Below are 12166 nucleotides of genomic sequence, written 5' to 3'. Positions count from 1 at the left end.
CTGAAGTCTCTGTACTCTCCCATCCAGTCAACAAGGTGTGTACAAGATCAGAGGTACTGGCAGTGTGCCTAGAGGCCAGGTGGAATTGGCTTCCTGAAACCTGGGAGGGTGGTCACCTCTGTCCCCACCAACCTCACCCGAGGTCAGGTCTGTGAAGGTGCACCACGAGGCCTGTCAGAGGCCCTGCTGGTGACAATGTGGACTTCAGCGGGAAGTATGCGTCGTGAAGGATGTGCCTTGTGCAGATGTGGCCGGAGACAGCAAGAATGATTGTTCCCATGGAGGCAGCGCCATGGCACAGGTGACAGTCTTAAAGCAGCCCAGGCAGATAGATGCTGGCATGCCCGAGCGCAGGACTGCCCTAAGGCTCACATCTCCTAAACTGTGGGGAAAAGACTGATCAGCTCTCAGGCAAGAGGCTGGAGGACGAGCCAAAGCCCTGGAGCCTGGTGATATGGCCACTGTGTACACGATCCCCAGCAAGGCCATGTGTGTGGAGACCTTCTCTAGGCCGTTTCGCTGTGCGGGACATGAGACAAATGGTGGTCCTTGGAGTTATCAAGGCAGTAGATAAGAAGTCATCCCCTGCCAGCAAGGTCAATGGTAGTGGAGCATGTCAATGGTAGTGAAGCATGTCTTCTGCAGTATCTTCAGCAATCTTCACTATAAAAATAACTTCACATCGTACATATTTACTGAGTAAGGTTAATAAAACTTAAATAGCTGGAAAAAAAATTAAAAGCCTCACCATTGCTAGGTGTCTCTAGGGACTCCTTTGAAGGGCTTCTCTGGTCTTCCTTTTCCTCAGAATCTTCCCTGGACTTTGACAGCCGTTTTCTTAGAGACGTCTTCTCTTCGCCCACCATTGTACTGTCTAGGAAGGAAGACATGAAAAGCTTTTGTTGGAGATGAAACTTTTCCCTTCTTCCCTTCTAGGTTTCTGCGTTGATCTGGTAATCATACTGACATAAGACAGATTAAAAGGAGAAAAAACACATTTAATTTCGTAAGAGAGACCATAAAAATAATGGGACTCAAAGAAGTGACCAAAGCAGGCAATGCTATATCTTTTTAGACAAAGAAACAATATATGTGTGAAGACCTGCTAAGATAAAGGGGTTTAGACTTGGGGTAGTCAATTACTGAAGTAGTCATAAGACTTGTTAAACAGCCTTCTTAGCCTGAAATTCCTTACGTCTGATGACAGGGGATGTCTTCCACCCTCCTGCTAAGGAGGGTATATTTCACCTGGGAGATTTTCTTCCTGTTTTCAGGAAGACAAAGGAGGCTCAGAGCGTCCTCCTTGCACTGGATGTTCTTAAGTAACTTTGATTCAAAATAATCAATATGACAAAGTGGCACATTTTGGGGTAGCATATTTTGCTCCCCTTCACTTTGCAGATATGACTTAGGCAAATGTCACACTATCACCGTATTTGAGGTGAAAAATTACATTTTCTTCCTTTTGTTTTACCTTAATCATATTTAAGCATTTTCTGAGTACAACATACTATAACAAATTCAAAGAAATTATTCGTTATAAAATACCTGGTTTCTATGGTCCTTATCTAAACAAAGGCCCCATTCTTAAAGAACAGTTTAGTTGAACAAGACATAAGTATATGAAAAATTAAGAATTATATAACAAAAAAAAAAAGAATTCTATAACAAGGGGCGCCTGGGTGGTGCTGTCGGTTGAGCATATGACTCTTGGTTTGAGCTCAGGTCATGATCTCAGATCCAAGAGATCAAGCCCCACATGGGGCTCCATGATCAGTACAGAGTCAGCTGGAGACTCACTCTCCCTCTGCTACTCATGCATACTCTCTAATAAATAAATCTTTAAAAAAGAACTAGATAACAAAAGATAAGTACAAAGATGTCACAAAGTAGAGTACAATTAACAGTCAAGTCAATGGTAAAAAAGATACCTGAAGTTTGGAAACAGAAGAGATCATGGAGAGACGTAAAGGATCACAGAAAAGAAGGTATTTGGAGTCCTGAATGATGAGAACAGAGCACCCACAGATGAGAACACATTAAAACAAGGTCCTTCCAAGCCCAAGGGGGGAGGGGGGAATGATCCGACTACTTTACTAGAGAATAGGAAAACAAGCTTTTTTTGAGTAGCTAAAAACTCAAGGACTCTCTTGGGTGCTTTAAGTTTTCTCACCTAATCATTATAACTGCAAAAAAGAGGTTATTAGTCACAGTTCACATGTTAAAAAAAAAAAAAATCAAGGCTCAAACAACTTACTGTCAATGCCCTCTGCCCACACACCAGGAACATACCTACAGCTGAACAAGTTCAGTTTATTAGATCACATGCCAAGGGAAACAATGGGAATTTCAGAATATCAGAAAGGACTTATTCAGGATTTGGGAATTGGCTAGGTGGGTTTTTGGGAGAGTCCAGAGAAGCAGAGGTTCACTGAGTGCCTGAGTGCAGTCAGAAAGTAGGAACAATTCTATGACTGGGTAGATCAACAAATCTCTATAGGGAGGCTGAAGCTGTAACCAATAGAACAGCAACAGTCATTCACATTATAGCCTGTAGGGAGGGGTATTGGAGATTTTATGACTTGGACCATGTTCACGTTTTGTCTAGGTCAAGACATGAGTACGGCATGTTCCTGTTTTGGTCTTGATCCATCAGGTCTTGACACTGATACTCAGTGAAATTGTTTGTGTTCAAGGCAAGAACACCAAGACGACCCAGAGGCTAAGTGCCAGGCTAGCTCATGGCAACATCAAGGCCTAGCTGATACCAGCACAGCTCTGGGATGCCAAGGGCTACTTTTCTTCTCTTGACAGTAACTTGCCCAAGACCACACAGGGCCAGATTTGAACTTGGGCTAGATCCAAACCACAAACACCATTAACTCTCTTAATTTTTTTTTTTTTAAGTTGGTAACAGAAATGTGATGAGGGAAAAGACTAGAAAGGAGAGCTAGAGTTAAACTGAAAAGGCCTAAGAAAGGAGGACTTTTTTTCAGTTAGGCAGTGGTGAGCCATTCTAAGCATGGAAAAATATGATCACAGTCAAATTTTTGGCAGATTGATATGAACACAGTACAAGGTTTACTCCAAAGCTGTGTTTTATTATGTTTTCATTAGTCTGAAGCAAAAAGAAAAATAATGAAGTACTCACTACATTATTTTTAAAGCTACGTATTTTTCAATTCTATTATTATGGGCTTTCTAAATTTTTGTGTTAAAATGTCCTTCCTAGTATGAAATGTAGTACACGGTGCATTTGATTATTTCCTTAAGTATCACTGCTTAGCAATGTAACAATATGAGTAATAGGGAATCCCTGGGTGGCTCAGCGGTTTGGCACCTGCCTTTGGCCCAGGGCGTGATCCTGGAGTCCCAGGATCGAGTCCCGCATCGGGCTCCCAACATGGAGCCTGCTTCTCCCTCTGCCTGTGTCTCTGCCTCTCTCTCTCTATGTCTATCATAAATAAATAAATAAATCTTTAAAAAAAAAAAAACAAAACAAAACAATGTGAGTAATCTAGATCATTTCCCTTCTAATTTTTTCAGAAATCAAACAAATGAACCTTATTATGGAACAGCAAATGAATACCTCAAGTCAAAATGTTAGAAGACCAATAAGATTCAATTCAGAGGAACCTAGGAAAGAGGTCAGGGCAACTGATAAAAGTGCTTTGTGTAACAGTGACAGAGGAAGTCAGAAGAGCATTTAACTCTCCAACAGAAAAGCTAAGTAAGAGGAGGACACCTGAGTCGAACAGTGGCTGAGCATCTGTCTTTGGCTCAGGGTGGGATCCCGGTCCCAGGATTGAGTTCCTCATCAGGCTCTTCCTGTGGGGTGCCTCCTTCTCCCTCTGCCTATGTCTGTCTCTGCCTCTCTGTGTCTCTCACGAATACATAAATAAAATCTTAAAAAAAAAAAAAAAAAAAACTAGGGGATGCTCTCCAAGTAAGACATCAGCAAGTAGAGACCAGGGAAGAAAGCAACATAAAAGAAGCAAAAAGAACCAAGATGTTTCAAAAAAGGAACTGTACAGAGGGTAACTGGCAATTAAAAAGTAAGGACTGTACTTTTTGCATCTAAGCGGATGTGATGGCGACTATACTTGTGCATGTTTATGTGCTTTATGTGTATTTTATTTCAATATAATCTGTAAAGCAAATATGTTATTTCATTCCCCAATACTGTCTTTGGTTACCATGTCTTCCCAAATATTCCTTCCTGTCTCTAGAAAGCTCTTTCTCCCCTGCCCCTTATATAGCTAACCCTACTCAGCCTTCAAAGGGTCAGAACAGCAGCAGTAGAAACAGCAGTAATAACAGCTTTGACTTAATGAGCAGTTACTGTGTGCCTGCCAGACACTGTACTGCTAAGTCCTTTGTTTTCAATCTTTACAACCATACGAAGACAGGTATTATCCTCATTTTACAGGTGAAAAAAATATAGTTTAGAGGGAATTTAACTTGCCCTGAATCATACAGTTCTCCAACAGCAGAACTAAGATCCAAAACCAGACCCAGGGATTCCATAGCCTAGGCTGTAATCACCAGACACCTTGAATGATTTCCTGTGCTAAGGTTTGATAGGGCATCATCTCTCACGTCATCCCCCTCTGCGGCCCCATTGCACTCTGTACATCCCGTTACACCACTACACTCAGCAACACCGTCTGCCTCTTAAACGAAGCAGAGGTTCCCCAAGACAAGAACAATATATTTTCTCTTTGAAACCCTCAAATCTAGTGGGGGAGTAGCTGAAACATGATAGGCATGCATTAGTACAGACCTATCAATTAATACAACCAATTTTCTAACAGAGTTCTCTCACATAGAGAATCAAGAGGCAAACATAAGCTGGGAGGATGACAATGAACATCATCTTTACTGTTAACGGCTTTCTACATACATCCTACTCAACAAGATCTATGACAAGTGTTCTTAATCAGGGGTGGGGAGGGGTCCCCTAGACTTCTAAGGGTATGCAAAAACTTCAAATATTTCAATAATTTAAATAATTATACATTTTATCACATAAAGCAACTTGTACAGGCTGACTAAAACACTGTTACTTTTGGCTCTGAGACTAAATCTTGTTGATTATTTTACGTTGATTAACGGGGCGCCTGGGTTGCTCGCTCAGTTGAGCGTTTGACGCTTGGTCTCAGCTCAGGTCTTGATCTCAGATTTGTGAGTTCAGGCCCCACCTTGAGCTTCATGTTAGGCGTGGAGCCTACTTTTAAAAAGATGAAAAAAAAGGGCAGCCCCGGTGGCGCAGTGGTTTAGTGCTGCCTGCAGCCCAGGGCATGATCCTGGAGACCCTGGATTGAGTCCCACGTCGGGCTCTCTGTATGATGCCTGCTTCTCCCTCTGCCTGTGTCTCTGCCTCTCTCTCTCTCTCTCTCTCTGTCTCTATGAATAAATGAATAAAATCTTTAAAAAAAAAAGGTGAAAAAAAATACTTCATAAAACAAGTTTGATGAATAGATGCTATTTAACAAGAAAGAAAAAAAAAACAAACAAAAAATTAAGCCTGGGTACGCAAGAGAATAATGAAATCATTAAAGTTCTTGGTTATGAGACCAGGAGCCAACAACCCAGTCTAGACAAGAAAGGCTTACTTCAAAAGCCAAAACACCAGTACTGAGTCTGCACAATTACACTGCCATAGTTTAAAGCTACTTATTTTAGAAGTGAGCCAAAGAAGAAAATATTAACTCTACACAACAAAATCTTTGTGTCATAGTCCATACTAACTTCTTTGGCCTCAATTTCCTCTATTTAGCAGGAAGTGAGAACTGCAAGGGCACAGGATTGGTTAACCAAACACTAAGAGATAGTTTACACCCCTGCTCGATCACATCACCATGTCCTCAGTAAATCCTCCAACCTTCTGAATCTGTTTCCTCATCTAGAACATGGAGATAAATACAATGACACCGAGCTGTAACAATAGAAGACAATATACACGGAAGTGCCATTATTATTTACAACCAAGATTGCAAAATTAACCAAGTAATCTGATACCTACATATCTACTTCCCATATGCTATAAATGACAGTCAAACATTAAGCCATATCATCCCTCAAATTCTAGGGTTTGCTTTTATGAAGTACTAGAGGAGGGTAAATAAAGGGCCATATTTATATACTTTTTCAAATGCGATTCAAATACCACCTGGCTTCCAAGAAAATATTAACAAGTTTTATTATTATTATACATACAGACATTAGGAAAGACAAATGGCTAAAAATGGCTCACCTTGGGGCACCTGAGTGGCACAGTTGGTTAAGAGTCTGATTCTTGGTTTCAGCTAAGGTCAGGATCTCAGAGTTGTGAAATCGAACCCTGCATTGGACTCTGCAGTCAGTGCAGAATCTACTTGGGGTTCTCTCTCCCTCTACTCCTCCGCCCTGTCCTCCCCCAACCTCGTAAATAAATCTTTAAAAAAAAAATGGCTCACCTCATTTTGATCAAATCCTCTGATCATGTAAATCATAAGATTATGAGGGAACATCTGAATCTCACTCCCCCTCGGTCGCTACCACTAACTTTTCCATGTTTCTTTAACTTCAACATCCATGTACAAAGATCCATCCAATACCCTGGCATCCCAGCTCCCTGACTTCCCATCTCCAACAAGCTTTTCTTATGTTCCTTCCCCTAGAACTTACTGTTAACAAACAACTGTACCATGTCCATAGTTCTGGTTTCCAGCAACTGAACTACTAATGTTTCCACCAATGCCATTCTTCTCACGGTCCTATCCATCTCAATGGGACTAGCAGTCACTCTGCCCAGATTTTAAACAAAACCTAGGAATCATCCTTAATTCTCTACTTCCCCTTATCCCATCCAACAGCAAGTCCATTTTATTTTACTCTGCCTTCAAAATAAATCCCCACTTGTGATGTATTCTCACCACACCCACCACATTTATCAGAGTCTAAGCCGTGGTCCCCTCTCTGTAGTAACCTAACTGGTCTGTCTTCATTTTCTCCCTTCTGCTCTATTTTTTAACACAGCACCAAATAATCAGAAAAATTAAGAATTGTTAGCCAGTTCCCTTTATTGGGAACTATTTGCTCTACTCTCTGATAAGAGCTTTGTGTACATTTGTGTACATTCCCTCCTTTAATCCTAACAATAACCCTATGAGGTAGGTAATCCTGTTGGCATTTTCAAACAGAAAAAGGCAGTGACTGCCAAAGGCATAACTCTAGATGACAGGAAAGAAAGAAAACTTTAAAAGTAGGAATCAGGGGCACCTGGGTGGCGGCTCAGTGGTTGACCATCTGCCTTCGGCTCAGGGAATGATCCCGGGGTCCTGGGATCGAGTCCCACATCAAGCTCTATGAGGGAAGCCTGCTTCTCCTTCTGTGTCTCTACCTCTCTCTCATGAATAAATAAAATCTTTAAAAAAAAAACTTTAAATATATACATAAAAAAAAGAGAGTGACTTAATATTTGTCTTTTAATAAGACAATGTAGAGGATGAGGGGCTGTCAAAGAGAACAATAAGCAAACACATAAAAAAGATAAAGGTGAGAAATAAGCCTCAAATGCCATGCAATTTTTTTTCTTAAACATTTTATTTGAGAAAGAGAGAGCACAAAAGAGAGCACGAGCGGGGTGGGGAAGAGGCAGATGAAAAAGCAGGCTCCCCAATGAGTAGGGAACCCAACTTGGGACCTATTCCAGGACCCTGGGCTCATGACCTGAGCAGAAAGCAGATACTTAACCAAATGAGCCACCGAGGCACCTTCCATGTGATTATTTGATTATTAAATAAACAAATGATCTCACAAAGAAATCAGAGATAAGATAAATGTACAAGCATCAAGGTGATACCTATGATATGATATCCAGGTGGCTACAGCCAGAAGGCATCCAGAAATAGAGATCCAGAGTTTCCTAACTCAGCTGACTAAGGTCACGGGTATGCCATTAAGCTAAGAAACTACAGAAGAGAACGGAGTAGGTAAGTTCAGTATGATGTGCCTGTAGGTCAGCCAAATGATGAAAAGGCAGACAGGTGAACATACAAGCCTGGACTAGAGACAAAGATCTGGATTCATGAGTGGGAGCAGCTAAGACCAAGACACAGGAAGGAAATCTCCCAGGGAGAGACCATAGGAAACAATAAAGCTAATATTTACCTAGTACTTACTATGGCTCATTCAATTCTCACAACTACCTATGCAGGAGATACTATTTTCCTATTTCACAGGTTAAGTCATTTTCCCAATATTACAAGGCACTTAAAGAATAGTGAGGAAAAAAAAAAAAAAAAAACAAGGCCTAGGAGAGATTAGAGGAGGACCAGGAGCAAGCAATGTTAGAAATCCAGTTAAAAGATTCAAGAAGAGTGCCTGGTTGGTTCAGTCTGTCAAGGGTCCAGTCAGACTCCCTGCTTAGTGGGGAGCCTGCTTCTCATTCCCCGCCCCCCCACTCATGCTCTCACTCTCTAATAAAGAAATAAAAATCTATATTTAAAAAAAAAAGACTCAAAAGTAATCTGATCAATATCATGGAAAATTCAAGTAAGACCAAAAAAAAAAAAAAGGAAATTAAAAAAGGAGGGAGGGACCTAGGGTATTTCACAATTTGGGGACATTAATAGCTAAAATTTGTACAATTTGTTCAGGAAGGAGGACAAAGAAATATATTGGATTGGGTTGCAAAATGAGTTGAGTAAGTAAAAACAGTGATCATAAGACTAGTCTCTCAAGAGGTAAAGCAACAAAGGAATCAGGAACTAATGTTTACTAAGCCAGTAACATTTACGGTGCTGGGCAGCAGGGCAGGTGCACCACATATCTCATTTAATATTTGCATTTTAAAAGAAGCAAAAGATTTGGAAACGCTATGAAGCCTGTTCAAAGTCACATGGCCACTAAGTCGCAATGGAAATATTTACACTCAAGGTGACAAAAAGCAGACCAGAGAGCTATTTTAAAGTACAACATACAGATCGGACAACTATTTCTTAAGAATCCAATCTGTGCATTGGTTTTGTAATGTTCAGTGTGATAGTATCTAATTTGCCTTAAGAAACCAACACAAAAATTGACTTGAGAAACAAATGAACCCTGTTTGGAAGAATGTCAACTTTAGCCTACCTGCAGTGTTCCTATTTAAAAAGCTTTCAAAAGAACCTATAACTCGGGCAGCCCAAGTGGCTCAGTGGTTTAGCATCACCTTCAACCCAAGGCCTGATCCTGGAGACCCAGGATCCAGTCCCATGTCAGGCTCCCCGCATGGATCCTGCTTCTCCCTCTGCCTGTGTCTCTGCCTCTCTATGTCTCTCATAAATAAATAAAATCTTTAAAAAATAAAATAAAAACAGAACTCTATAAAACGAGTAACCAACTTACTCTCAGTGACCAACTTTGCTAAGTCCCCAAAGAAGAGCAGCAGATAAACTTACAATTCAAAAGATAAAGTTTCTCCCCGCTCCCTTCCAAGCAAAGATGTACTCAAGAACAACTCTATGGGGATGCTTAAGTGAACTCAGAGGTTGAGCTTCTGCCTTTGGCTCAGAGGGTGGTATGGGGATCCAAACTTGCATCGGGCTCCTGCTTCTCCCTCTGCCTGTCTCTGCCTCTGTCTCTCTCATGAATAAATACATAAGGTCATTAAAAAAAAAAAAAAAAAAAAGAGGGTTGCTTGGGTGGCTCAATAGTTGAGCATCTGCCTTCAGCTCAGGGCATGATCCTGGAGTCCCAGGATCGAGTCCCACGCTTGGAGAGAAAGAGAAAGAAAGAGAAAGAGAAAGAGAAAGAGAGAAGAAAAGAAAAGAAAAAAAGAAAAGAAAAAAAGAAAAGAAAAGAAGAAAAGAAAAGAAAAGGAAAGGAAAGGAAAGGAAAGAAAAGAAAGAAAAGAAAAGAAAAGAAAAGAAAAGAAAAGAAAAGAAAGAAAAGAAAAGAAAAAAGGGAGGGAGGAACAACCCCACAACACTTATATATCATTAAGTCATTAAGTCAATTAGCTAAAGAATTCAAATTCTCATTCACATTTATATGGTCAATATAATCATCATTTATCCTATGTGATTAAAAAAAAAAGTTAACTGGCCTTTGTTAAAAACTTTTTCCATTTCCCTCCCAAAAGGAACAGGCAGGCACTCTTTCCTAGTTAACATTTTCCATTCAAAAAAGTTCCTTCCTCTGTTCTCCAGCTCCTGTGTTCTGCTGTGCCAGGTGCTAGGCCAGACTCTGGTAATCAAGTCATAGGCAGGATGCACTGGCCCAGCTTCATGAAATGTCCACGCCAAAAGAAACAAAGCATCTAAGTGACAAACTTATTACAACTGATGATAAACTGCTGCTAGGGAAAACAGAGTTCTAGGAGGGCTTAACAGAGTTAAGGGTTAACTTAAGGGTTTCCGTAAGTGATATTTGAGGCATGTGTTGGATTTGGGGAAAGGGGAGAATGGTGTACTAGAGGTGGAGGAAATCCCTTAAGACCATGAGAGTGAGTAAAGAGCCTTTCTTAGAACAAAAAAATAAAACCAATGTGGTTTGAGCCTAGAGACCCGGGAGGAAAAGTGGCCCAAAATGAAATGAAGGAGAGTGGCTCTTTATTCTCCAAGAATGTGAAATGTCTGAGGTTTCTAAGCAAGTGAGGCACTGAGACACGTGCGTTTTAAAATGATTACTCTTGAATGTATCAGAGCTCCTCCCCGAAGCCATTCCCTCCTCTAGACAACACACAAACTTCCCTAACAAGTCATTCGTGGATATCACCCACATAAAGGGGGGGGGAGGCAGGGAGGGACCCGCTTCAAGCTGAGTTCTGTGTCAAAGGCAGGTATGGGGGGGGGGGGGGAGAGTAGTTTCAACGGTGGCAGCGACTTAGAAAGTGACCGGTGAACTTCATCTATACAGAAACACGAAAAAAAAAAGAGCGTTTAAAGTCGTTTCTCGGTTACAAATAACTTCTAAATGCACGTATCAGAGAAACCGAGCGGCTAGGAATCTGGAACAGCGGCAGGAAAGTACAGCCATCATGTTTGCAGATGAAATAGGAGCTCGATGCGAGGCTCCGGCGCCCAGCCAGAGGGGGACAGCGAGGTCTTCAGGTGCCAGCTACCTGCCCCTTCGCACACACGGTCGTTCCTCAATCAATCCCCGATTGCCTGAGCGCATTCTTTGGTTTCGCTTTTTAAAGAAGAAAACGTCTCGTAATTTAGAACTTCTGGAAGCACCCGCCGGAGAGATGCCACGGGATCCGGGGCCGCGGACCAAACCTCCGAGGTTTAAAGGGCGGCCAGCGGCGAGGGCGCCCCGCGCTAACTTTCCCGCCCTCCCCCTCCCCGTCACCGTCACCGTCACCGTCACCGCCCGGGACTCGCGGGGCCTCCCCCCGACCCAGGGCACGGCCGGGCCGGCCGGGCCGGAGGGGCAGCGTCCGCTTCTTTCCCCTTCCGCTCCGGCTGGGGCGGGAGGGCGCAGGCTGCCGGCGAGGAGGGGCTCGGGGCGCACGGGCATTACCTGGGGCCGGAGCGCGACGGCGGGGGCCTCGGCAGCGAGGGCAAAGCCGGGGAGCGCTCACGGCGCGGCCGGCGGGAGGGACGCTGGGCGGCGGGAGGCTCGCCGGGCGCCCAAGGCCAGCGACGCACCGGCCCCGCCGCGGGCGAAGATAAAGCGCCGCGCTCGCCGGCCCCTCCGCCCCCGGCCTCGCAGCCCGCTACGCAGCGTCACGCGCACGGCCGGCGCCGGCTCGGGGCTTTATTGGCCGCGCCGCCGCCAGGCTCCGCCCACCGCCCGCGGCCGCCCCGCCCCTTTCCGGCCCGCGGGGACCCTGCGAGGCAAGCGCGCACCTGGCCCCCGGCGCCCGGAGCGCGGCGACCCGCTCGCCCCCGCCGCGCGCTTTCCGTGGTGCGCCGGCGGCGATCCCGTGAGCGCGCGGGAGGAGACGGAAACTTCCTGCGAGTCCGACGCGGCCCCGGCGCGGCAGCCCCGGGCCCGGCTAGTGTGTGGCGCCGCCTGCGGAGACTCGCCGAAGCCGCCCCCCGGAGCCCTGGATCTCGGACGTTTGCACGGACCCTCTGAGGAACAGAACTGAGGCGCGAGGCAGCGGCCTGCGTCGTGGGATGCTCTAATGCTTCGTAAGCTGCACCTGCCTGTGCCCTTCGGCGCACGCGAACTGGGTAAGGAGACAGCAAAA

At 44.0% G+C, this 12166-nt stretch overlaps 1 protein-coding gene across 1 annotated transcript in view; it reads right to left on the bottom strand.

The window, feature by feature from the left end:
- The window catches only part of SOAT1 (sterol O-acyltransferase 1), an 83583-nt gene extending 71898 nt beyond the window's left edge, over positions 1-11685 (bottom strand). The window contains exons 1-2 of the mRNA XM_041761455.1: positions 11491-11685; positions 749-874 (exon numbers count right to left, since the gene is read on the bottom strand). Coding sequence (XP_041617389.1) covers positions 749-866 — 118 coding nt within the window. The 5' untranslated portion in view covers positions 867-874; positions 11491-11685. The remainder of the gene's footprint in view (positions 1-748; positions 875-11490) is intronic.
- Between the last annotated feature and the right edge of the window lie 481 nt (positions 11686-12166).

Source organism: Vulpes lagopus, chromosome 1 (genome assembly GCF_018345385.1).
Source record: "Vulpes lagopus strain Blue_001 chromosome 1, ASM1834538v1, whole genome shotgun sequence".
In the NCBI taxonomy this organism is placed as follows: domain Eukaryota; kingdom Metazoa; phylum Chordata; class Mammalia; order Carnivora; family Canidae; genus Vulpes; species Vulpes lagopus.
The sequence above is the reverse complement of the archived record's forward strand: the minus strand, read 5'-3'. Positions and strand labels throughout refer to the sequence as shown.